Source organism: Gnatocerus cornutus, chromosome 9 (genome assembly GCF_029298725.1).
Source record: "Gnatocerus cornutus isolate USDA-ARS CGAHR chromosome 9, icGnaCorn1.1, whole genome shotgun sequence".
Classification (NCBI taxonomy): domain Eukaryota; kingdom Metazoa; phylum Arthropoda; class Insecta; order Coleoptera; family Tenebrionidae; genus Gnatocerus; species Gnatocerus cornutus.
The window spans coordinates 10,901,154-10,928,797 of record NC_142241.1 but is presented as its reverse complement, the minus strand read 5'-3'; the positions used below and the strand labels follow the sequence as shown (position 1 = coordinate 10,928,797).

General features: G+C 33.8%; 2 protein-coding genes across 2 annotated transcripts; one reads left to right on the top strand and one right to left on the bottom strand.

Moving 5' to 3' along the window:
• Positions 1-27,644, bottom strand: Syn (synapsin). The gene is made up of 5 exons (XM_088046819.1): positions 27,493-27,644; positions 23,825-23,935; positions 23,633-23,737; positions 500-1,136; positions 1-180 (listed from the first exon to the last, which is right to left on the bottom strand). The coding sequence occupies exons 1-5, from the start codon at positions 27,550-27,552 to the stop codon at positions 8-10; spliced, it is 1,086 nt and encodes a 361-aa protein (XP_087902945.1). The 5' UTR covers positions 27,553-27,644; the 3' UTR covers positions 1-7.
• Timp (Tissue inhibitor of metalloproteases) lies at positions 7,173-23,654 on the top strand. The gene is made up of 4 exons (XM_088046820.1): positions 7,173-7,328; positions 19,259-19,378; positions 22,316-22,704; positions 23,547-23,654. Exons 2-4 carry the CDS (start codon positions 19,261-19,263, stop codon positions 23,652-23,654), a joined length of 615 nt encoding a protein of 204 aa, XP_087902946.1. The 5' UTR covers positions 7,173-7,328; positions 19,259-19,260.

The following is a 27,644-nucleotide window of genomic DNA, read 5'->3' as shown; positions in this document are numbered from 1 at the left end:
TACGAGGTTACATATCGCCAAAAATTCCAGCAAAGGTCTTTCTCAAGTTCTTCATTGTGTCTTCAGTGTCTTCGGACGTGGCTTGTTGCTGACTGCCTTGGCGCTGGAACGGTCTAGGTGGAGGATCTGGAAGACGGCCAGTGCTCGGACCACTGCTACTAACCGTGCTGCTCTGGGACGCTAAAAAAACGAAAGGTTAATATTGAACACACCAAACCCAAATATTACACAATAGAAACGTGAAAACTGGAAAAGTTGTTTTAACTTCAATCTCTAGAGGCACAAAAAATATCTTCGAGCTTTTTCCCTGCTAAAATAACGTTATTTCACCTCAGTAAACGCGGAGGTTTTCATCCAATAACTCGATGTTACGTGTCTAATAAAAACCCTCGAGCTGGGGAAAAAGCTCCATATCGTACCTCTAAAAAGCTGTTTACCATTAAGTTAAATAAATTAGCGAAAAAACGAACAATTTGGGAACTTGAAAGTTTCGTTTTACCTTGGCTGTCCCTCCTGCCGACGCTAGACAACGATGGATGATCCGAAGCGCTCGGTGGCGGCGTCTCCGTGTGTGTCAGACTTGTCAAACTCCCTAAGATTCCTCTCGGTCCCACCGGAGGCGGCACAGGTTCCTCACTCGGAGGAGTTCTAGGTCTACAAATCGCTTGCATTCGCGACGCCACCAAATCCGCAATATGTCTCCGATCTTCCTCTTGGGAGTCTCCTAACAGTGTCAACGCGCTGTCATTAACTTCAATAATATACTCCCTGCCGTCTTTTCCAACGACCACTTCCAAAGCGCAGATGTCTAAGCCTCCAAACAAATCGCAGACTTCATCAATCCAAGAACGGTATCTTTCCGGCATGGTAATTTGCTCGAGCATGGCGGATCCAGTGTTGGTTTTCCAACATCCTGAGATGGATTTACGCATGAAGGCTTTGTAGTTAGTACCGATTTTTTGGACGTGGATGTCGTATTTGGAGTCGATGTAGGGTTCGACTGTGCAGTAAGTGTTGGCGACGGAGACCACGCTTGCCATGTCTTGGAAATCGTTGATGTTGTCCACTTTCACCTTGCCCAGACCTCCGTGGGCGTGCCCGATTTTTATTACTACGGGAAAGCGGGGGGCTGTTATCTGGAAAAAAGAAAAAAAAATTTATTCATTGGCTCAATTTTTACTGTTGACAATGGCGCAGGTAAAAATCAATGAGCTATAAAATTGTTTCTAAACTTTTATTGCACAAAATATTTCCAGAAGTGTCGCATTCGAAAATAAAATAGGAGACAATTCGCTGGATTTATACTCTGGTGATTCGCGTGGAGCGAATTTATTTTAGACCAAAGCAAAGGCGAGATTAGAAGTGTTGAAGAGATTGGAAATTAAGGGATTCAAAAATCGCCAGATTTGTTTTTTTCTGTTTGTGAAATTTAATTGTGCAAGTCAGCGACAAAACCAATAATTTGTTGTGATCGCCTAAAATATTTATTTAGTGGCTTGAATGTGACCACAATTTAAAAAAAAATAAATAAAAATTAAGATTTTTTTAATACAAAGCAAATACCATATCTGTGTACATTTTTTTATTACTTTTCTTAAAATAAAAACGGCATTCTCTCAGGCTACGTATTCGGGTCAAACATCCGCAGCTTGCATCGATCTTTGATGAGTTTTTCCTGCAGATTCCAATTGAAATTGGCAAAATAATCCCCGGCCGAATCCGGTTAATTTTCCACGAGAAAACATGAGTCTTTGAAGGTTGAAATTACCTCTTAAAAAGTGCGGCTTCCATCAATTTTTATTGGTCTAAATCCTCATTTTTACGAAAACGCTGTTTATATCGAACCTAAAAGCCGCCGCAGTGTTAATTTTAGACCACTTTCACTGCGTTATTTTCCAAACTAACTGATGGACGCATAAATGTCAGTAAAACACAAATCAGGTCACGTCACATATCCTAGCTCGAAACTTCGTTCCTCGAGGACAATCAATCGAATTAAAATTAATTTGAGATTTCCACGGCTGAATATTAATATTAATTTCAATGCCGAGGGGTTTTGAAATGGACTATTCTGATTTTACGTTACGAAAGTAAACAGAATCCACGCTGTGCATGGATGCAAAAGTGCATCTTTGGACGCCCACATGGAACCGTGACGTCCTCGAATTTATCTCTTTATTAGGTAATTTGAATAAAACGAAAACAATTCACGGTCATGGTGAGCTGTTACATTATTTACGATAACAGTCTGTTGTGGAATTTCTCAAATTCTTGCCATAAAGATGACTTAATCACCACAAAAAATACGGAAGTCGTAATGGAATCTACCAAACAAACGAGCAAATTGCCATATTTGAGGTGCCAGGTTTATGGCACCCTGAGGGTTTTATCCAACTCTAAATGCTTCACTTGGGTGTAATTTACATGCGAAAGTGAGAGTAAGAAGTTCAATTTTGAGAATGACTGTTGTAAACATCAGTTCAGAGAAATTTGACGTAGTTGGACGGTCGTCACTATATTAAATTCGGCTATTACGGACCGCTAAATTAAATAGCTTTGTGGTTAGAAATGTTTGTCTAACTTAAAATCATGAATTATACGGAATTATATCACGTGTTTAGCCGGAAAATTGCGTGAACTGTGAAAATATTTGTTATCGCACACGAAAATTTGTATTTTATTTTGTTAATTGCTCGGTGAATATTTTTAGTATTTCTTCACGAAACTGAATTAATTTGGTAATGTTGACTGACAGTCAACAAATTTTCCAATTACGTAATATGGAGCTGTCGTTGAATCAATAAGTGAAAAAGTCTTGGAAACGTTGCGTCAAAATACTTGAAGTTTTCTTCTTTCCAAGTTTCCTGAAGTTCGCGCAATAATTTAATGAGGAAGTTTTAGTATTAGAATTCGATACCAATTTATAATATCTTTCGATTTTATACGAGTTTTGTGAGAAAAAGAACAGAAATCTCATCTTTCACACTCTCAAATATTTTTAAATTAGTCTTACCGTTAATCAAATTCTGAACTCCAGAATAAAATTATGAGCAGAAGTTTTGAATTCAATTATAAGCTAATTTTGAGAGTGGACATCCAAATCTAATCAGTGGCTTGAATGTGATCATCATTAGCCCGATATTACAACTAATCAAAAAAATGTTACAACGCGTGCTTAGACTTCAGTGATCGATAAACTAAAACCAGACTGATTTTATGTGTTTTCAATAACAACAAACCATTATTTTGTGCAAGGTCCACATAAAATTGTTATTTAAACTCTGTTCTAAACTAACTTCAATAAATTTCCTCGTTTTACAACTTTAGCGCTGACTGTTGCGCAAGCAGTGGTCTAGTATATTGTACAGAAATGACACCAAAGCAACGTTCCACCTAGGAAATAGACCAAGACTTAGAAGCGGATGCTAATGTATTTTAGATCAGTTTCCCAATTAATCTTCTATTTTAAGTTTTCGTCAGTCTTTAATTATATTACTGACACGTGTTAGAGCGCGATAATGAACAAACACCCAAAGTGAAGATAAACAAGTTTAATTAACTTTGCATTGCCCTAGAAGAGTATGTATTTTGATTAATACGGCGTGAATGTTATGGTCAGTAATGTAAACAAACTTCTGACCTTTACCTTCTAATAAGGAAAACACGTTTGGCTATATTTAGAGAAAACGAATTTTGATTTGGAACTTTCTCAGTTTCCACGCGAATCTGACAATGGAAACCTTCATTAATTCACCTATCATATTAAAAAGCTGTTTTTCTAATTTGCAATGCAATAAGGTGTGTCTTTTGTATTTTAAGCTCCTGAACAATCTCAGTAATGTGGTTAGATAATCACATAAAAGGTGGTTTTATATTTTCCCACAAATGGCGGCATTTTCGGGACAAAAAGAACTACGAGAGGGTGAGCTTTTGTTGCAGCTGAAAGTGAATTAATTTGTGTTTTTATAGTGCCGACGCATAATCGTTAGAATAATTCAAAAGGCTTTGTTGCCTCTGACAGATTTTTGGAGTTTTACATAAAAATGCGTCGACGACGCATTTCAGACCACCTCTATCAAAGGTGACGGAATTACATAGTGATTGATCAGTTTTGCTGTCTCAACATGACACATGCTTTTACAGGAATTTATTACATTTTATTTATAATTATCAATTTGCAAATCAAATTTCACGCTTTATTAAGTAAAAAATTTGTTTGTTTACGCGCGATGAAATAATCGTTGAGACCATCAAGTAATTGATTATCCGGGAATAATGCGACGAATGATTGATTGTACGTCACACTGTACCCAGCACCTAATTTGGCTGGAAAAATGGCCCCCTGATCGGTAATCAATTACGGGTAAGAAATTCGACAGTTTAATGGCGCCAAGTTTTCAAAACGCGAGTGGGCTTTTGGGTATTTATGATATCAACTGTTACTTCAAAAGACTTTATCATAAATTCCGATTGGAATGCGTATGGTCGATGCCAGAGGTTTCAGATTTTTTTATAAAAAACTGATGCACCAGAAGCGACCTCCGTCATAAAAATTATTGATTTGGGACGATTTCACGCGTGATATTTTTAATTTTAATTCCGCCCGACTATTACTTTTTTAATGTCGTTATGACCACTAGAAGAAGGTCTTCACAATTCTTAACTCTGACAGTTTACTTCGATTTATGGAGTTCGTTTTCTTATATTCTGCGATTTTCCCACTTTGGTGTTATCTATCTGAACTTTATTCGAAATTTATGTTTATCGAGAAGACGACTTGCATTCAAATTTTATCTATACCGCTAAAAATAGAGGACTTTGAAGTTTGGGGTTTAAAGGATGGTAGTCGAGTTTTGCAAGTTTTAAAATAAAGAAACGAAGGAAAAATCTTAAATTATTATTTTTCTGTGCTGACTATAATTGGCGCTCCAAAAACTTTACTTTTCGACTTCCCAATTATAAATAAATAGAATTTGCAGCACAGGAACTTTAACGAGTAGAGATATTTGAAGACGGATTTAATAAGCTCAAGAGTAAGAGTCTATTGTTAATTGATTTATTTCGCTCGTTCGTTTTGCTTGGATTTCCTTTATAATAAACTGTCACGTTTTCTATTGTTAGACTGAGAAGATTATTCTATACAAACACAACTCGTAAAATGTAATTATATACCCTAGAAAAATTTATTACAATTGTAGTCCAAATATTCCCACACCTTTAAATAAAATTAAAAAATTAATGTGTCTATGCAGAAACCTTGGCAAAACTCCGGACTTTTCTGAAATATTAAGACAAACCTTCCAACTATAAAGTCGTAAAAATGTCATATTCTTTAATGACTGTCATTTTTAAATTCGCTGCAGAGAGCAATAAACAGCGAGACGTCAAGAAAAATAAGTATAAAACAGATATTTGATCCCATAAAAACTGTAATCTCTTCTTTAATTGATTCTTTGTCAACGGCAATTAATTATTCACGCAATTCTTATAATTTATCAGTAAACAGAAAGAAATGCGCAGAATGCGACTAGCTAAACGAACCACATCACTTTCGTACTTTTTGAAATGAATAATTGAACCTGATCGGAATAAAAAATACTGCCACTCTTAACGGAAATGGGGGAGATTGGCGGAAATAGCTATTTGTTCGCGCTTTTCCCTTTTAAAAAACGATGAGATAGTACTCATATGTGATGTCAACCACCTGAAATGTTTCATGAATAAAACTCTGACTCATTAATACGAAGAAGTAAATATGTAATAAATTATTTGTGGGAATAATAATACTACACTGATATAATTTATTAACTTTCTATCCTACTTGGCGGTAATTGCACTTTTTATTACCATAATCAAATAATTTAATTGATAATTACTTGTCAGGATCTCTGTGGACAACATGGGAATGAGAATTAGATAATTAGAAGTAACAACACGTAATAAATTCGGAATGAATTATTAAAACTACGTGTAATTAATAATATATTTGCATTATTAATGTCTGTGCTTGTAATAAAATTTATAGAAAAATACTTTAACAATGAAATTGCCTTTAAAGGCATTTATTCGCCGCTTGTTTTACCGACTGTTTACAATCAACAATAAATGTAGCAGACGCAAACAATCAAATATTCTTATCGTTGTATCATTAAATCATAAATCTCTGTGTCAATTTTTGAGTACAATGTAAGAGTATGGTTTGTTTGCTTGAGGCTTGAACAGGCCTTGAGTCGGCCCTGATTATATTTTTCTTAGCGATTTATTAGAATAGAATAGAAAGAAGAACGTCTTGAACTGATTTGTTTTTTCATCAGCCAGACTGTTCATTGACATCAAAAAGAAGTTTTAATTAAAAACCATATTTCAATGGGACTTTGCTTGTATTAAGTACTGGCGAATTTTGTTTATAGAGCAAAGTGTATCGTGATGAAAAATGGGACTGGACTCTGTATAAATATTTGTTTACTTATTGTAACGAAATGACAGTTTTTATGGATGATGTGAGTGTTGAAAAAAGAAAAATTTCACAATTGTTGTAATGAGTGTTTAAACATTACACGTCTAGACAAAGGTCTCATTTGATTCATTATGAAATTGATTTAAATTAGAAGCAGTTTCAGTACTTTACTATTGGCAGGAGTTTGTCAAAATACGTTAAAGTAGCTAAATTGTAACCTTTATTACCCAACATATGAATTTAATTGTAGCCTACAATAAAAACGTTTCTGCATTGCATTCTTGTGGTTAATTTATGCCCGTGAAGAACTCAATTAGAACTGTTAGCATTGAATTACTGCCCAATTAGCTGCATTATTGCTCATTAATCAAATAGTCAGCACCACACTTTTTAATCTAAACCTCAGGACACTTTAAGTGTCCACGACTGTTGTTTAACACCTCATTTGTCGTATCTGCGTCCAAGTTGTAATTAGCCTATTAAAGTCAGATTTTTAAAACTTCCTCCAACCCCGACAATTTCCAATTTTACGACCAGTTCATCTTCAAGACCCACCTCGTCGTCTCGACCTAATTAGTGATGATGAGATCGTCTTCAGCCGCTGCAAAAAGGGCGTTAGGAGTGCAAGCTATTATGATGAATCATCGCAATGTGCAATGTAGAACATGATGCAATGAAATTCGGTCGACTGAAGATACCAAAAAGCATACGAAACTGAGGTGGGATCAAGGATTGTATAGTATGTGAACTTGGGTAAAGCGCCAGTCTGTACGGTGATTGCTTCGAGAGTAGGTTATTTCAACGCCAACAGTGTCGCGCAACACGTGTGCTCACCTTTTTTTTTAACCAATAGTGCCATAAAACCTGACAAGTAAGTTTAAGTCTCGATTGAAAAAAATCGTTTCGCTCTAAATATAATTTGTTTTGGCGGACCAAAGTCGACGGGAAAAATCGGAGTCCCTTTTCTTATTACGCAAATATTTATCATGTGAGTAAGCGTAGATTCAGTAATTTGAACAGACCAAATTGTCAATGACGTCGTGTCCGCATTTTCCCAATTAAATCAGCGACGCGTGGTTTGATATGACGTCAAATTTGTACTATTTTTACTCTACAATAGAATTACGCAAATTGTTTACAAACAAATTTCGGTTTCTTCGTAATGAGATCAACGCACCAAATTCGACGAAAATAAACTAATCCCTTTACAATTAACGGGATTTGTGGGATTTTCTATTATTTCTGTGGTGTTGTTAACTCCACGACAGAGTTATCTGAGAAAAGGGTTCCCTATCGTTGCATTTTTATTTTGGTTTTCCCGGGAAAATGACTGTTTCTCTCACGGGAATTCACACTCCATTTTCCAAATACTGGCTGATAGTGGAGTAAAAGCGAAAGTGGTTCAAACTCAAGGATTTCCCTCAATTTTCTCAAATTTGCGCAGCTGCTCCTTCAAAATAAAATTATGTAAATAAAAATGCTCTTTTTAATGACACACCTCATATGGAAGCACTTCCAAGACACCGAAACTGTTATGGGTTCAATGTATCCAAAAGGAATAATCAACTCGATTTTATTACATCGCACGAAAAATGAAAATGAAATCGATTTATCTGAAGCACTCGCCAAATTGTTTACCCGATTCGATTACATAAGTTGGAATAATTTGTGGTCAGAGTGTGTCTAATAAATATTCATAGCGACAGGTTGTAATTTCTAGCAGTTAAAGTCGGTAACCACTTTGAAGGAGAAGATTCCAAATATTGTTGTCGACAATTTTTGTACGTGGGCGATTGAGGATGTATCGGTTTTAATATCGCGGGGCTTCATTGTCGCAACATTTTTCGAAAATAGTCTCATTTGATAAATTTCATTCTTCCAATAATAAAACAAAAGGAGCTTAATGGTCTTGGAGCGAAACTCAATTTGTCGCCACATTTTTATTTACGGATTTAATGTTTACGTTAAATTTAGCTTAAAAGCTTCCCTTTATTTGTTTATAACTCGCGTTTTTTAACAGCCCCTCGTAAAACTCGCAGAAATAAAATGACATCATTTCGATGAAAATCTGTGCGATTTGAGGGAATTAATTCTTGTGGTTTGGTGATAACACGTGAATCGCCAAGTATTTCCGAAAGGAATTTGTGGTCTAGACTAGTCATGGAGGAACTTTTCATAGATATTGCTGTTTTTGGTTTACCGGAAATGACAGCAACTCTGAAAAACGATTTACGTCCCCGTTGATTACTGCCGTAAAAATGTAATCCTCTGAATGACGGTCCCAAAATGAAGTCAACGCCCCGGATACCTACGAATTTAATTAAAAGTTTCATCTGCAAACACCAGCGTTCATTCTATTTCGACAAATTCAATTAACATACCAAAAGTTGGTTTCGTTACAATGATGAATAAAAAAGACACATGTTGTGGCACAATAGTATTCGTTTATGATTTGCCTTTTAAATGGGCTCATTAAAGACTGCGAAAGTTGTCATCTGAATTGACTATTTTTAACAGATAACAATAAATGGATAAATCAACGTCTCGTATGTCGGCTGCATATCGAGATAAGTAATTAGTTTCTATTTCATGTCCATTTATTTACTATTAGAAATGGTAAGCGACGCACATTAAACCTAAATTGACATGTCGGCGTGATTTACAGCGAATTTTCGTAGAGGTGGCAACAGCGATTTGCGCCACAGGCGTATGTCATAAAAGCCAGTACTACCAACCGTGGGAATTGCAAAATTGCTTACGGAAAAATTGTTTAACAGTTGTGTATTGTCTAGCCGTCGCAGCGTGAACAATAATTAAGCAATATTTTCCTTTCATCTTCGTTTATTTGCACTGTATGTACATCTGCTTAATTAATTTATTCGTCTGGTAATTGTTCAGTGTTGGCTTATTTACACTTCACACTTAAAAAAAATGAAGAAATGAAATACGGACGCTGCTAAAAATAAGAAGAAATTCATCCAAATCTGTTTCGCTCATACGTTATTTTTGTTGAAACTCTTCCAGACTGTTTATTGTGCTCTAAATGAGTCACATTATCTTACAATGTTTCTTATTTGTAAGCTGCCAAGTCGAAAATATGCACACTGAAAAATCGCGGCTGTTTAAGGCAAATATCTTCACTTCCGACTTTGCTGAAGTCGAGCCAATTCTACTAAATAGTCTAGTTTTCTCGACACACCTCTGGCATTATTACCCGCCTTAGTGACTTGAATTCCAAATGTCTTCTTGGTGTGTCAAACGGTTATTATCGTAAGAGTAAAAGTGCAAGGTTGTAGATCATCAATTGACATTAGTAATAAACATAAACTGCGATTGCTTGGCGGTTTTGTTGCAACTTGGGCGCGTGCAAATAAAAAAGGACCTTCTGGTCTTCCTCTTCGGGATATTGCAAAAGAATTTTGTAGTTGCTGCTTTTAGAGCGTGGAAACAACTAATCTCTGAAATCTGCCATGTTAAAAAAAAACTAAAATTACAGACTATGGCAAAATTTCTTTGAAATGGAAAACCGAATTTCAGGATTTCTAATTTGTCAGTGAACAGTCAACACAGTCAAATTTCAGTTTCGGATTCCAAAATCAATTTGTAAAAACTCGACCAAAACATTGTCATCGATTTAATCCAATAGAATTTAATTGGTTTATTTTTCAGATGAACCAAACATTTTTAACATTTTCCAATAAAATTCTAAATTCTGTCAATTTTTACTCTAGAGTAATGAAATTTTTGGAGGTTATTACTTTTGAAGTATTTATTAACTGCACCAAATTGCAAAAATATAGAGCAGAAGACACAAATTTTAGAATTTTTTATTTTTTAGGTGAGCCAAAAATTTCCAACATTTTTTTAATAAAATTCAAAATTCTGGCAGTTTTCGTTCTAGATCAATGAAATTTGGAGAGGTTATTACTTTTGAACTATTTATTAACTGTACCAAGTTGCAAAATTATAGAGCAGAAGACACAAATTTTAGAATTTTTTATTTTTTAGATGAGCCAAAAATTTCCAACATTTTTTTAATAAAAATTCAAAATTCTGTTAATTTTCGTTGTAGAGCAATGAAATTTGGAGAAGTTATTACTTTTGAACTATTTATTAACTGTACCAAATTACAAAATTATAGAGCAGAAGACACAAATTTTAGAAATTTTTATTTTTTAGATGTGCCAACAATTTCCAACATTTTTTTAATAAAATTCAAATTCTGTCAATTTTCGTTCTAAAGCAATGAAATTTGGAGAGGTTATTACTTTTCAACTATTTATTAACTGTACCAAGTTGCAAAATTATAGAACAGAAGACACGCATTTTAGAATTTTTTATTTTTTAGATAAGCTAAAAATTTCCAACATTTTTTTAATAAAATTCAAAATTCTGGCAATTTTTGTTCTAGAGCAATGAAATTTGGAGAGGTTATTACTTTTGAACTATTTATTAACTGTACTAAATTTCCAAATTATAGAGCAGAAGACACGAATTTTAGAATTTTTTATTTTCTAGGTGAGCCAAAATTTTTTTTGTAAAATTCATAATTCTGTCAATTTTTGTTCTAGAGCAACGAAATTTCGAGAGGTTACTAATTTTAAAGTATATATTAACTGCACCAAATTGCAAAATGATAGATCTAAAGACACAAATTTTAGAAATTTTTATTTTTTAGATGAGCCAAAAATCATCAATTGACATTAGTAATAAACATAAATTGCGATTGCTTCGCGGTTTTGTAGCAACTTGGGCGCGTGCAAATAAAAAAGGACCTTCTGGTCTTCCTCTTCGGGATCTTCAAAAGAATTTTGTAATTGCTGCTTTTAGAGCGTGGAAACTCATCTCTGAAATCTGCCATGTTCAAAATAACTCCAAAATTACAGACTGTAATCTCTTTGAAATAAAACCGAATTTCAGGATATCTAGTTTGTCAACACCGCCCCAAATTGCAGTTTCGAATTCCAAAATCAATTTGTTAAAACTCGACCAAAACATTGTAATCGATTTAATCCAATAGAATTTAATTGGCTCACGGTTGGTCCGTTATTGGATTGGCTCGTAAAATCTCAAGTGATGTCGTTTCCACTAGAATCTCAATTTTCTGATAGTTATGACTTTTCACGTTATTTAGTTCGAAGTATCGATCTATTTATGCAGGCTTTACCATGCGTGGAATTGGATCTGAGAATGTAAACTTAAATGTAATATTAGACGATTTTCACGGACAAGTAATGAGTTGTCGAGTGTAATAAAACAAAGTCTAGGAGAAGGGTTAGATGTATTTAGGTTAGTTTGAATATTTTATTTCCCTCGTAACCGTTTTCTGGAACGTAAATGTGTTCCGAGTCACGCTAAAGTTAAGTACGATCCTGTCAACTGGGACTGAAAAAGGTCCCCAAACGTTATAATGCAACGTTTTAATTTATTGCTCCCGTTTTGAGTGCATGTGAAAATTTACGACATACAGGTGATGCGTGGTTTAGAAAGAACAGAACCCTCTTGTGACAGAATCCTATTTTATTCATCCCAAAAGAAAGCAACAGGTGTACCTCTAATTCCATGGGAAAAATATCTAGACTTGTACCAAGGCTAGAAGCAGAAGGAGGTTAACTGAAGAATTGCAATAAGATTGAGATTAACTCCAAGCAACCATAAATAACTTCACGGATCGGTTTGTGTCTTTAAAATTTACGAGCATACCGATAAATTGTGTGAAGTCTCATGTTTTACAACGTGTCAATAAAACCGTCGATTAACAATCAATCGTAGATTTTTAGCAAACGCTCTGATATGGCTTAAGTGGTAGAGGCGCCTCCACGTACAGGTCAGTCTTGGCCCACTTTCCTAGTGCAGTGGCGTAACATGGATGCAAAATTCTCCGAACATCTGCGGTTTTGTAGTAACGTGCGGTAGTCGATACAAGGTAATTTTTTATTCACATTTCGTAACCGACTAGACTCCGTGAATCACTTCCATTAATTATGGTCCTCAGTGGGGCAGCGGTTCTTGCGGCTATGCTGATCTCGAATCTATTGGCAGACGCTGATAGCATCGCCGGACGGGCGTTCCAAAATTAATTTTTAATGCCCCGTCGTACAAATTGCTGTTATTTTTCGTGCGGCGATTTGGACCCGAATTCCCACGGATAATTCCTAATGGTGGTGAAAGTTTGGTGATTTTATCGCGGCTCCGGTGGCGGAGCTTTTTTCAGGAAAATATTCCCAAAGCTTTGACTTTTAATTTTGAATTATGTTCGGGCTGAGCACCCGCCTTAAATTACATGGTATCGTTGAATCATTCTAAAAAATGAGCAGTGACACTCCTTCACAACTCCATTTATACATTTTTTTTGTTCATTTGCTTGCTGATTCGATATGACAACTGGTGTGGGCTGCGGCCTATGAAAATTTAACTTTCTATTTACGAAAAGCAGCTGAAATTAGATTTGGTTGAAAACCGCACTTGTTTCCAGTTAAAGTTTGATTCGATGGGAGGCACATGTGGTCATTGTGGAGTAAATTTTAGATATTTCCGCAGATCAATAGTTAAAATCCACCGCATCTTCTGGTTTTAAAATTAATGTGGTGCTTGCGCGGCTTTGACAGTGAAGAATACACCTACAAAACTGTGGTTGTAGATCTGATTAAAAAACCGTCATAACAATAAACTTGGACCACTCGTCACATTTGTAATTTGACATCACGAGAAATGGATTGTTTATATCGTGCAGCTGCAGTATAAAACTGCAGTTACATAACCCTTGTGATTGCATTGAATGGTTTAATTGCAATTGAAACCAATGCAACGTCTAAACGCATTAAAATAGAATTCCAACGAAACTTCACCTTTGATGCATTGTATCATGAGCTGCATCAACAATAAGTTGTATTGTAATTGACAGGTCATTAAAACGAGACAATTACTCTTCTTACGGTTGGTAATTGATTGCTTCCTTTCCGAAAAGCTCTTTCAGTTTTCTGTTTAGATATTTCCAAGTGATTGATTTCCCTATTGACAATAAAGGTCTCAGGTTGTGGTTTAAAGCTAAGTTAGCAATTCAGTTAGTATCCTTCACTTTGGCTAACTTTGTTGGGTTAATATCTTACGTGGAATATACTTGATGGCAGGCTAAGTATCAGAGATCTTGTTATGTAATTAATATGAATTACAGGGCAGATGCCTGTTTCTGTTGTCGATGGGGTTGTACTCCAAGGAACTGCGAAATTAGTTATGTTTTAGAATTAATTATAGCCAACTGAAGGTTATTTCATTTAGGGGGTAAATGGAAGGGGTTTATGGCTAAAAATAGAAAAATAAAAACTAAAATTGAAAGTCCAATTTCTCAGTTCTTCTTCAAACAAGTTTTATTTTTTAGATGAGGCAAAAATCGTAACTAAACATTTTCCAATAAAATTCCAAATTCTGTCAATTTTTATTCTACTGTAATGAAATTTGGGGAGGTTACTACTTTTGAAGTATTTATTAACTGCACCAAATTGCAAAATTATAGAGCTGAAGACTCAAATTTTAGAAATTTTTATTTTTCATATGAGCCAAAAATAGTAAATATTTTCCAATAAAATTTCTAAATCTGTCAATTTTCACCGTAGAGTAATGAAATTTGCGGAGGTTACTACCTTTGAAGTATTTATTAACTGCACCAAAGTGCAAAATTATAGAGCGGAAGACACAAATTTTAGAAATTTTTATTTTCCAGATGAGCAAAAAATCTTTAACACTGTTTATTAAAATTACAAATTTCGTTAATTTTTATCATACAGTAATGAAATATGGGGAGGTTACTTCTTTTGAAGTATTTATTAACTGTTCCAAATTGCAAAATTATAGAGCTAAAGTCACAAATTTTAGAAATTTTTATTTTTTAGATGAGCCAAAAATCGTCAACATTTGTCAATAAAATTCTGAATTCAATCAATTTTTATTCTAGTGTAATGAAATTTGGCGAGGTTACTACTTTTGAACTAATTATTAACTGCACCAAATTGCAAAATTATAGAGCTGAAGACTCAAATTTTAGAAATTTTTATTTTTCATATGAGCCAAAAATAGTAAATATTTTCCAATAAAATTTCTAAATCTGTCAATTTTCACCGTAGAGTAATGAAATTTGCGGAGGTTACTACCTTTGAAGTATTTATTAACTGCACCAAAGTGCAAAATTATAGATCGGAAGACACAAATTTTAGAAATTTTTATTTTCCAGATGAGCAAAAAATCTTTAACACTGTTTATTAAAATTACAAATTTCGTTAATTTTTATCATACAGTAATGAAATATGGGGAGGTTACTTCTTTTGAAGTATTTATTAACTGTTCCAAATTGCAAAATTATAGAGCTAAAGTCACAAATTTTAGAAATTTTTATTTTTTAGATGAGCCAAAAATCGTCAACATTTGTCAATAAAATTCTGAATTCAATCAATTTTTATTCTAGTGTAATGAAATTTGGCGAGGTTACTACTTTTGAACTAATTATTAACTGCACCAAATTGCAAAATTATAGAGCTGAAGACTCAAATTTTAGAAATTTTTATTTTTCATATGAGCCAAAAATAGTAAATATTTTCCAATAAAATTTCTAAATCTGTCAATTTTCACCGTAGAGTAATGAAATTTGCGGAGGTTACTACCTTTGAAGTATTTATTAACTGCACCAAAGTGCAAAATTATAGAGCGGAAGACACAAATTTTAGAAATTTTTATTTTCCAGATGAGCAAAAAATCTTTAACACTGTTTATTAAAATTACAAATTTCGTTAATTTTTATCATACAGTAATGAAATATGGGGAGGTTACTTCTTTTGAAGTATTTATTAACTGTTCCAAATTGCAAAATTATAGAGCTAAAGTCACAAATTTTAGAAATTTTTATTTTTTAGATGAGCCAAAAATCGTCAACATTTGTCAATAAAATTCTGAATTCAATCAATTTTTATTCTAGTGTAATGAAATTTGGCGAGGTTACTACTTTTGAACTAATTATTAACTGTACCAAATGGCAAAATTATACAGGGGAAGACACAAATTTTAGAAATTTTTATTTTTCAGATGAGCCAAAAATGGTCAATATTTTCCAATACAATTTCTAACTCTGTCAATTTTTACTCTAGAGTAATGAAATTTTCGGAGGTTATTACTTTTGAAGTATTTATTAACTGTACCAAATTGCAAAATGATCGAGCTGAAGACACAAATTTCAGAAATTTTTATTTCCAGATGATCCAAAAATCTCCAACACTGTTCAATAAAATTCCAAATTCCGTTAATTTTTATCATACAATAATTAAATTTGGGGAGGTTACTTCTTTTGAAGTATTTATTAACTGTACCAAATTGCAATATTATAGAGCTGAATACACAAATTTTAGAAATTTTTATTTTTTAGATGAGCCAAAAATCTTCAACATTTGTCAATAAAATTCTGAATTCAATCAATTTTTATTCTAGTGTAATGAAATTTAGCGAGGTTACTACTTTTGTACTATTTATTAACTGTACTAAATTGCAAAATTATAGAGCGGAAGACCCAAATTTTAGAAATTTTTATTTTTCAAATGAGCCAAAAATGGTCAATATTTTCCAATACAATTTCTAACTCTGTCAATTTTTACTCTAGAGTAATGAAATTTTCGGAGGTTATTACTTTTGAAGTATTTATTAACTGTACCAAATTGCAAAATAATAGAGCTGAAGACACAAATTTCAGAAATTTTTATTTCCAGATGATCCAAAAATCTCCAACACTGTTCAATAAAATTCCAAATTCCGTTAATTTTTATTATACAATAATTAAATTTGGGGAGGTTACTTCTTTTGAAGTATTTATTAACTGTACCAAATTGCAAAATTATAGAGCTGAATACACAAATTTTAGAAATTTTTATTTTTTAGATGAGCCAAAAATCTTCAACATTTGTCAATAAAATTCTGAATTCAATCAATTTTTATTCTAGTGTAATGAAATTTAGCGAGGTTACTACTTTTGAACTAATTTTTAACTGTATCAAATGGCAAAATTATACAGGGGAAGACACAAATTTTAGAAATTTTTATTTTTCAGATGAGCCAAAAATGGTCAATATTTTCCAATACAATTTCTAACTCTGTCAATTTTTACTCTAGAGTAATGAAATTTTCGGAGGTTATTACTTTTGAAGTACAGTAGAGCCTCGTTAATCCGGAGAGGCAAAAACAAGACCCTTGTCGGATTATCGAGGCGTCCGGATTATAGTATGCCATATTTGACGGTACTAAAACACATGTTTAACTTTAGTTTCTCAAATCAATTTTTAAATGAAAGCATAAAGACAAAAATGTACATGTTCATGTAGAAAAAGAATAAGTTAAATTACATAAAACATTAGACTTTACATAAACAAAAGACTGACGACGCATTGGTTCATGGCAGCCCGCACCTACACTTGCCCCCGCCCGTCCCCCTGCAAAGCTCATTGCCCGGCCGGATTACAGCGATCACCGAATTAGCAGGAGTCCGGATTACCGAGGTTCTACTGTATTTATTAACTGTACCAAATTGCAAAATAATAGAGCTGAAGACACAAATTTAGAAATTTTTATTTCCAGATGATCCAAAAATCTCCAACACTGTTCAATAAAATTCCAAATTCCGTTAATTTTTATCATACAATAATTAAATTTGGGGAGGTTACTTCTTTTAAAGTATTTATTAACTGTACCAAATTGCAAAATTATAGAGCTGAATACACAAATTTTAGAAATTTTTATTTTTTAGATGAGCCAAAAATCTTCAACATTTGTCAATAAAATTCTGAATTCAATCAATTTTTATTCCAGTGTAATGAAATTTGGCGAGGTTACTACTTTTGAACTAATTATTAACTGTACCAAGTTACAAAATCATAGAGCAAAAGATTATTTGCTAGATTAGTCAAAGATCGTCAATATTTTCCAATAAAATTTCTAATTCTGTCAATTTTTTTTCTAAAGCAATGAAATTTGAGAAGGTTAGACTTTTTGAATTACCTATTTCTTTGTACCAAATTTCAAAACTACCAAATCTGTTGAACAGTAAAAACAAATTTTCCAAAATTCTATTTATTGAAGAAAAATAAACTCTAAAAATAAATTCTAAAATTTTGAGGTCTGTCATTCGATAGTTTCAATTTTAAATGTATAATATGTGAAAATGTGTACTTTTTGACATTTTTAAGTGTACTTAATCATAAAGACATAAAACAAAATATGTAAATTTCCGTTTTTTTTAAATAAATTAAAAATATCCCAAATTAAATATTAAGAGTTGCCATTCTGCTAATTTTAATGCTATGGCAATCAATTTTTTGAGAGGATAATATTTCTGAGTTGATTATTAACTGTGCAAAATTAAAAGCAAGTTGGGAGGAAAGCACAAATTTAAAAAAACGACTAAACAAAACGTTTGCTGACAATTTCCTTTCTAGACTAGAAAGTAAAGCCGTTTAACTTCATTTTGAGTCTAGATTAAAAAAATAAAAAGTGTCATACTTTTACAAAACGATTACGTTGTTCAAGGTACGAAAGTTTTGTTGAAATTGGATGAAACACAATTTTAGGGTGGCCCACCTCTCTTGGAGTTAAGAACTCATTTGTATTAAATATGTGGGTCAGATTTAAACTTTTGGCTTCAAATCGTAACTAGAAACGCCGACGGGCTTAGAACTTAAGTTTACCGCGCCTGATCGCTTCAAACAGCTGAAATTGAAGGTGTTCTATGTTTGGTAATGATAAGTTAACTTTCTAGATTCCAATTTCATAAATTAAGGTGAAATCAGTCAAATCCAATTCACTTTCTATGCTCCTAAAATCATATCTTTGTTTCCGATAACACTGTCAACTGAGGTGATCAAACCTATCCAAGCAAATACTCGTATCGTCGATAATTGGATCACTTCCAATACGTATTTGGTGCGAATTAGATTACCTCGAATTTATGTGTCCACTAGGATTTCACCTATCATACTAAAGGTGGAGCAATATGTCAACTTCATTTGCACGTACTTACATAAAACATTGCAATTAAGTTCCACCTGGGAAAATATATTTACTTTGTTGGAGCTCAGAAATTAAAGGAGCGTTTCTGCAGTGACACAAATCACAATTTATTGATTTAACTGCGAGCTCACACGCTTTTTGTTGTCCACAAGAATTATTGCATTACTTCTCTAATTCCTATCGACTTGTCAACTGACAGAGCGAAAAGCACTTAAAACTTGAGAGCTAAAGACAATAGGTTCTTAAGAATGCATGAAGATAACATTAATCTTCGAAATCACTAGAGTCGGAACGTTATCAGGTTATAACGGAAGCTGCAAATATGATAAATTTTTTGTTACGTTTGTAGATGGAATAGATAAATGGATTAGGGACTAAAGTTTGTACCACTTTTTGTGCAAGCCCTCTCAGGCAATAAGTCTTGTTTTTATATTCATTTAAGTGCCTATTCATATTCTAGCTTATCATTACGTAAGTTTATTTATTATTGCGCGTCTCAGAAAAGTATAAATAATGGTAGACGCCACATTATGTAATATAGGATGGAAAGAGGGTTTACCTAATCCGTGGAGCTTGCTGAAGGGACCACACAAAATTCCCCTTTCCGTCCATCAATTTTTGAATCTTCTTATTGTCTCAACTCGCCATTTATCATGCGTCGTTTCAGCCATCCCGAATAAATTTGTGCGTGGATTTGATTAAAGTTTCTTTTATTGTGACCCCTTTCAGACATAACAAAGTGTGATTTACTGTCGACTTTTACAGGTATGAGAGGAGACGTGCTTGTATTCACATTAGCAATAACGTTGGTATGCCTGCAATATTCAGATGCCTGTACCTGTATGAGAAGTCATCCTCAATCCCAGTATTGCGATTCGGACTTCGGTAAGTTAAGTTATACTGGCCTTAACAATAAATCGCAAAGTCGCAACTGTTCCAATTAAAAATTAATGAGCTCGCATTGTAATTGCTAATGGTTGCAATGGCGCAGTGTAATCAAGAAAATATGCTGATGTTGATAATGGCGATTTTTCTTGGGAATTCCCTGGACAAACGGCGCCACTGCCATAAATTACCGATTGGAGTAATTAAATTAGCCTTGGTACGTCTGACAAATTTCGGGGAGCGTGTAATGATGGGTCTTCTGACATATGAAGGAAAACAGCCGAAAGAATTTCGTTATGTAAGCGATCTTGTTATGTCGAGTGGATAAAATTTTAGCTTTGAATGAAGCGAGCCGGCAGAATGACCAAGTTCGCGAAATGAGCACTTCTTCGAGTGCTTCCAAAAAAAGAACATTACACAAATGAATAAATAATATAACAACAACAAATTTAATATCGCGGTCTTGGTTCAAGTTTTTTGACTCCTTGTAATCCAGTCACGAAACCATTGTAAACAATCCCAAGCCTTCACCTTTGGTTATCAAAAATCAGTAGCTGGAGCAATTTTTTCACGTTTCCTCTCTGCAGTTCGCATTAGCATACCGCCATTAGAAACATGCAAATCCAGCAAAATTCAATAAATATCAAACGTAATTAAAACTAAGCACTGCGTGGACATTTTAAGCCGTCATCCGACAATCAACAGAATTCCTGCTCATTTTCCCAAGTTTTTATAATCCTCGAGTCTGACTTTATTATGAAATGACAGTCCGTAAAATTTCATTTTACATTTTGTAATTAGGAAAGCGAAAGTACCGCAAATATGAACCTGCGAAAATTATTATTATAGCGTTTGGCACGTCTAGTATGAGATGCTAGAATGAAAAGTTCGTGTTGTTTTAACGGTGAAAATACTGTTGGATGATCGATACAGCAAACGGCGAGAATTCTCATTTCAGGTTTAGTACGCGGAACATTCTGAAACTGTCACAAATAAGGACACTTTGATTAAAAAATTTAGGATTGTAATTTTTGTAATGTATTCCATGAATTTTAAATAATCATATTGGTTTTGAAATAAAAATTATTCTATGAATTTTAAATACGAGCACAAAGCAGTGTCGTGCGGCTGAATTAGCTATTTTCATTTTACGACGCCATAACTCCATTAATCTTAACTGATAGTTATAGTTTTCAAAAATTGAAAAATCGCTCCAGGAATTTATTATACATAATTAAATAAGCGATACAAATCGTCACCGAACTTTTAATTTATGAAGACTTTATAAATACTTGTATTACATAAATACAATAGATTTAGCCGGCATGACACATCGATTTGTTGCCTCTGGACATTTCCTCTTCGCACTGCAGCAAACTTTAATCCACTTATAAAATCAGTTCCATCTCCATTTTTTTGGTTTTGATGATAATGAAATTAGGTTTATTAAGGAAAAATTTTCAGTTGAAATTAAATAAAATTGCACATTTGTAACCAAGCGCTGAAAATGTACAAAAACCTCATCGTATTTCTCGTTTTATTCTCTAACATAAACGTATTTTTAATTAGTGGAGACTCTATAAATAGTATTTAATAAAAATTAATTTGTACGGAGCAGCCGACACAGGTTTCGTGTTTCATTTCGGCTCGCCGGATAAATTAATTTTTAATAAACTCAATTTATGGAATGTTTATAAATACAAAATACGTTTTAGATAGATTGTGGGATTGTATCTAAAATACTGAAAAAATTAAATCTGATTCGGACTCAAATTAAGAATAATAAATAAATAATTCTGTCCAACGTCTTGAGCGTATGTAATTGAATACATTAAACTTTTAGACCTGTGTTCTCGTTTACAGTCCTGAAATGCCTTATGGCCCCTTTACAATTTCGTCCTGCATGTTGTTAGAGAAAATAAATAATTTATTACTGACGTAATTGGACTGTCTATCCGTTGTTTAGTTTACTAAAATTTTAATGAAGAAACATAGCATGATGGATCCGGTAGAATTATCGGCTTAGTCCGGCAATAAAAGAATGGCGCCAAGAGCAAAGTTCCAAATTTATTTATTTTTTATAAAGCAGCCATCACTCAGCAGTTGGCAAAATTCGCAATTAAGAAGATGTGACGCTTCAACACCAACTTTGTCCATGATAATCTTGCCAAAATCTGCAAGGAATTTTAATGGATTCTTTGCATTTACATTACTGGCATGCGAGAAAAAAGTAAAGCAAAGTTCGTTTAATTTAAACACAAGAGCTTTAAATTCCTGAACTAAGAGAGTCGGGTGGTTTACTGTGGTAAAGTAAAAGTGCAAAACTTTGGTTTATATGCTTGACAGTTATAAACTCGTTAAGTGCTGAAGTTTCGTTATTGTGACAGACTGTTTCACGTTAGCAAGATTTCCATAAAGGCAATTACTGTTTCCATCGTGTGTGGTTGGTCAAAAAATTTGCTTCGTACCCCACGGATGAATAAATTCTAATAACAACTTTCAAGGTAGCTATTATTTCTTCGAGTTACTCCTCGGTTTTCTGTTTCAGTGTTTGATGAAAATACAAAAATAGCTGGTTTTGTAATCGCTGTAAATGATTTAATGCCGTTGTAAAATGTTATTTATAAAAGAAAACAGACTGTTATTTTGCAATGAAAGATCAAACAGCCCATTCATGACGAGCAAATGCAGCGAAAATATTTTAAGACATTACGTACACACTGACGCAACCTGTTCGGCCAGACGCATTTTCACTTAGTCCCTTGGGACCTTGATTAAACTCCCCAAGTTCAAAACCAATGGTGCTAATTAACGCGGCGAGAGATTTGTTATGTAATGAAACCTTGAAACCATCAAGCATTCAGGCCGACAGCGAAATTAGCCTTTTCACGTCTTTAATTGTGAAATGTGTCACTCCTACACTTTTTCTTTTTGCAGTTATTCTGGCTCGAGTCAAACGAGACAAAGTGCTTAATTCGACTCGCGTGTACAAAGTTCGAGTCCGGAAGGCTTACAAGCTTCCAGAGAAAGCTTCAGTGGCGCTCAAGTCAGGACGACTATTGACAGCTCCAGATGAAGCAATGTGCGGGGTGAACCTGGAAGTCGGGAAATTGTATGCCATTTCCGGTTACGTGAACAGTCTTAAAGCCCATATTAATTTGTGTGGCATGGCTATCCAATGGAAAGACTTAACGAGGAGACAAAGGAAAGGTTTGAAGGTGATATACAAGCACGGATGTGGATGTCGCATCGACTTCTGCAAGTACCGGAGGTGTACGAAAATGCCGGATGCCTGCATGATGACCAGCAATTGTCATGCACAAGAAGTAAGTAGGAGGCTTCCAAATTTTGTGTGGGTTTTTCTTTGTTAACACCACAATGGGATTACAGACAGAAATAATCCTTTGCGTTACACCGGAAGATCTATATTTTCCGGGGATTTCGAGAGAACATTTCTTTTAATAATCCTTTTTTAATAAGGGAAGCGAACTAGAAATAAATGGAGCGATTATTGGCATTAATTATTCTGGCGAATGCACACAATCCTAACCATATTTGCGTGCTTTTTAAAGGACTTTGTATTCAGCTTTTGTTCACTCCACAATACTCCTTTATTGACTCGTTGTTATAGTTCTTGTATCCATTAAAGTTTCAACACTTTACTTCCATTAATTTATTAAAACTAAAGTCGACACTTTAACGAGCTCGCTTTTACACATGATAAATTTTGGAAAAAAGTCACTAAATCCCGGAGATTTTTTTTGTATTCAAACAAACTTTCACTGAAGTATTAAACGTTAATACGTTTTTTGCAACATTAGAATCCGCTAAGTTTGCCACTTTTCGGTAATAACTTCTCGTTAAAATTTCAGCACTGGTGTTTACCGGGTTAATTCTATCAAGTCCGCTCTATTTTGCATTGCATATGCGCATATTTTCATAAACTAGTTGCACGCAAATCCTATATTTAAAACCGTTGAAAAACAATGGAAATTCCTCGAAAGATGCTCGCAAACAAGTAAAACGCTTCCTTCTGAACGGGAAATACAAAATAAAAATCCGTCTCCATTATAAACAACGAATTCCATAAATAGTTAAACTGAAAGTTTGCACTTCCTGCACATCTGGTTGCTTTTTCACTGTCACAATTGAACTTATCGTTTTTCAGGGCATTTGTCTGCGACAGAACAGTAAGAAATGCATGTGGACGCGAAATCAAGCTTTACAAAACTGCCTAAAACCGTCACCACTTACCATTTCTCGATGGTCTGGATAGAACGTCTGGTCGATGAGAGGGAAGCTGTCTTTTCCAAGTCTTCTCTGGAGTTGGACCAAATGCCCGAAAACCCACGGCTTGTCCTAAAAGAGTTGTTGAGTGTTGTATTTTTGTTATTTATTTATAATTATTTAGTACAAGTTGAAAAAAACTGACTGAATTCAACTCACCTGGAAGTTGTAAATTGAGTTTAAGTTATTAATGCTTGGAACGCCACCAAATTTCAGTGCCAGAAGCAGTTTCTTGTAATTTTCTCCCGCGTCCTTCAGATTTTGTCTAACCTGGAAATGGAAGTTTTGTCAGAACATCAATGAAGTTCGATTAGGGGCTGTGTCACCCCTGGGCACGCGATGTATCGCTAGGATTTTTTACTTGTGCTTATTTTTGTACCTTAATCTGTTACGCAATGTAAAATGCTCCATATTTTATAATAAAACTATTTTCATGTAGAATCCCAACTTAAAGATATTAAAAAGATCGTCCCCGAGAGGGAGATGTCGTAATCGGCGCTATTAGGTCTTGAGAGGTCACGAGAATAGGGATCTTCGTGGTGTTTTAATTAGAAAAGCAATAAAATGAATTTGTTACAAGAAACGGTAAGTATGTAACATTTTTCCCAAGTTGGATTAATTTAATTTCTGATCCTGTCCCGCTCGAAATTAATTCAGTCTCGCTCGCTTCGTTCAGTTCGATCGATTTAATTGTCACAGTGGAAGCTTTGAACTAACATGTAGAAAATACAAATTACACGTACAAGGATCGTTTTTCCAGGCGAAACTTTTCAACTGCACGATGACAATACAGCCTTCCTGCTCCGATTAAAAATCTGGTTTAATTACAGAAGTTTAATGAGATCAGTAAAACTGCTCCGAACAATTACTGCAGATTCAAAATTACCTCGGAATTTCCTTTCTTTGTCTGTAAATATTGCGTCAAAACAAATTGTGTTTATGACAACGTAATCCTTGGAAATACAATATTTCTGTTGGCGCGGCTTTACTTCAGCAGGAAATTAGTAAAGACGACGTACGCCACAAAATTGCTTGCAGTAATTTATTTGCATAAGATTTTATTGTTTTTTTCGGTCTTAAGTAATATTAAGTTTAATTAAATTTCAAGTGTTTTACTACTGGGTAGGATCAAAATTTCATTGCAAACATGTTGATAAAGCTTGTTATGGCAGTGAAACGTATAAAAAGAATTATCTTTTCAATTTCGAAACGTTCGATATTGACATCACGTACAATAGAATATTTCATTCTTCGTCAAAATATTTGTTCATTATTGATCACACTCGTGTGCTTATTTCATGTGCTTTTACTTCTATTCAGTGCTGAAACTGATGAAAAATGTTCCTAAAATGTTATGACTAATGAGCGAATTTTTAAAATTCTAAGAGGCTTCAAAATCCTCAATTTTAATTTGCAAGTTTTCGGTTCATTAACTCGAAGTTTATTTAATATAAAGATAAAATTAGTCTAAAGTCGACATTTATATAGTCATTTTTAGTGACAGATGAGTGCGTAAATTGTTTTATCTCCATTTATAAATGAGTTTTGTTAAGATTTCACGCATATCTGCGCCGATTTCTCAAAGTCCAACAGTTGAATCTGCGGAAAGGCCTCAAAACAGTGCGGAAATTCGGTCAAGTTAAGTGTTCACTTCAAAATTATTGTCAGAACTGTCACTTGAAGTATTTATCGCTAAATTTATATTTCGCTGCGATTGTAGAAAAAATCTTGTTTTTCACTCATGCGAAATAGATGTTACGCCAGTACGTAAAATATTACTTCTACCATTTTGCAAATTGTTGCTAACATAGCTATTGTAGAATCTCAAGTAGCAGATTTTCGGATTTTTCTTTATTTGGTCAATGAAACTAAGAATCCCCTCGGGTTTATCTTTATCTTATTGGGATTATGTTAGGAGTATCAAGACTTTAAAGCACCCAATTTATAGCATCAAAAGGACTTGAAGGAATGAATTCTTAATTTTAAAGCCACGAATAGACCTAGAGAGTGGTGAGTTCTAGCTTTTGCAATTTCTCACAGACTTCAGACTCGTTTACACTGGCAACAAGATCTCAATAACTATTTACTGTTTTTGATTCGTGGATTAACTCTACTAAATTGTAAAATTGTAGAGCTAAAAACTAAAATTTTAGAGAAGTTTATTTTGGCGTCTAAGCAAAAATTTTCGACATCTTCCAGTAAAATTTATAATTTTGGTAATTTTTGAGCTACCGCTACGAAGTTTGGGAAAGTTACTATTTTTGAGTCGTGTATTAACTTTGCCAAGTTTCAAAATCATAGTTAAATTTCAGGAATTTTGAATGAGACACTTTTTTGTGAATTCATTATGAGGAAATGGTGGATCTTGAAATATAAATTTCTAAAAAGTGTTTCTTTTGCTCTATAAATTTGTATTTCGGCACGATTAAAAAGCATGTTAAAAGTAGTAACCATGGCAAATTTCGTTGCTGCCGCATTAAAAGTAACTGGTAAATCAAGTAAATCAAGGGAAAAATGCTACAAATTTTAAGGTTTTCCTTCAACAAATGACTGATTTAAGGTTTTTTGAATTTCCAAAACTTTTGGTTACACTAAATAATGAAAATTTTCGAAACTTTGTCTCGCTGAATGTTCATAGTTCCGTAATTAACAAGAAAATTTTAAATTTTTTTTATCATTTTTTTGGCAGGATGAAATTCGAAAATGGAAGAAATAAAGATTTACAGTAATATGCTCTGACGGAATCTAAAAACACATGATGGAATAAGAAAATGTAAATTTCTAGAGGACATTGCAAAAAGTCCAAAGAACCCAAAAAAAATGCAAATCGGAAAGATCCAAAGTGAATTAAAGAATCTATAGAAGAAAGATGTGATAATTTGAGAGATTCCTTTGACCTAAAGAATTTAAATATGAAATTTCAAGGATCAGGACCAAAATTCGCGTATTTTAAAAGCAGTTTGAGAAATTTTTTAAAATTTTGTAACACATTTCCTCTAAGTGATAACAACAAATTGATTGTTTTAATTATGTAAGCTAAAGCATCGTGACTGTAGACTTATATCTATGAAGCAATAAAGTCGGGATAATAAAATTATCCGGATTTAATTTTGCATTTAATATTTAAAATGATTAATGAAGTTTCTAGTTAACCTTCGGGACTGTTATATCATGTCAATGCCGCCGCAAGGGATTACTCGTACCGAATCAAAAAAAAAATCTTCATTGTGGTTTAATTTTTTAATTTTTAATTTATTACAAATAAATAAATTTAAACTAAAAAGAGTAAAAGTGTGGAAAGATAATCTTGAGAACTTGGATAAATGCTCGACTCCCACATAAAATCATGGGCTTCATTAGAGATTCCAAATTGGTTTGATTCCACGTAGAGTTTAATTATGATACATACACGATAATTATCTTTTCTAAATGTGTAGTTTCGTGAGAAAATTAGTACTTCTGTGAATGGCAGATTGATGTATGGCAAATAAGCGTGGAACTCATTTTAAGAGCTTTCGGAGTTACGAATCCACGATTGACAGGAGAACATATATAAGGCAATACTGCAACATTTGCTTACAAGCGACAAATTTGAGCGTTTGATTGAAAATCAATCTTAAAAGAATTGTGACAATTTTATTTCATACATGTTGAATGTGCTGTATAGAAATGAACCGACAGTTGGAAACTTATTATTGCTGTCATATCAGGGCGAGGTAAAAGTAATTGGAAACGCTATAAAATTCGAGGCGACATAGTAAGTTCCCGCTTTTCCAATCCACTGTCTGTACGTCTGGAATTTTCTGAATAATGCAAATTTCGCTTACCAGCAGGAAATCGGGCCGGAACGACCTTCCAACCCTCGTCCCGCCCCTGAAGACGGCCATCGATACATTGGCACCTTCCGAATTGGCCGTAACAGTAATTTCCTTGAACTCAGCCTGCTCCACTCTGATATCATAATCTCCAATTTTCTTTC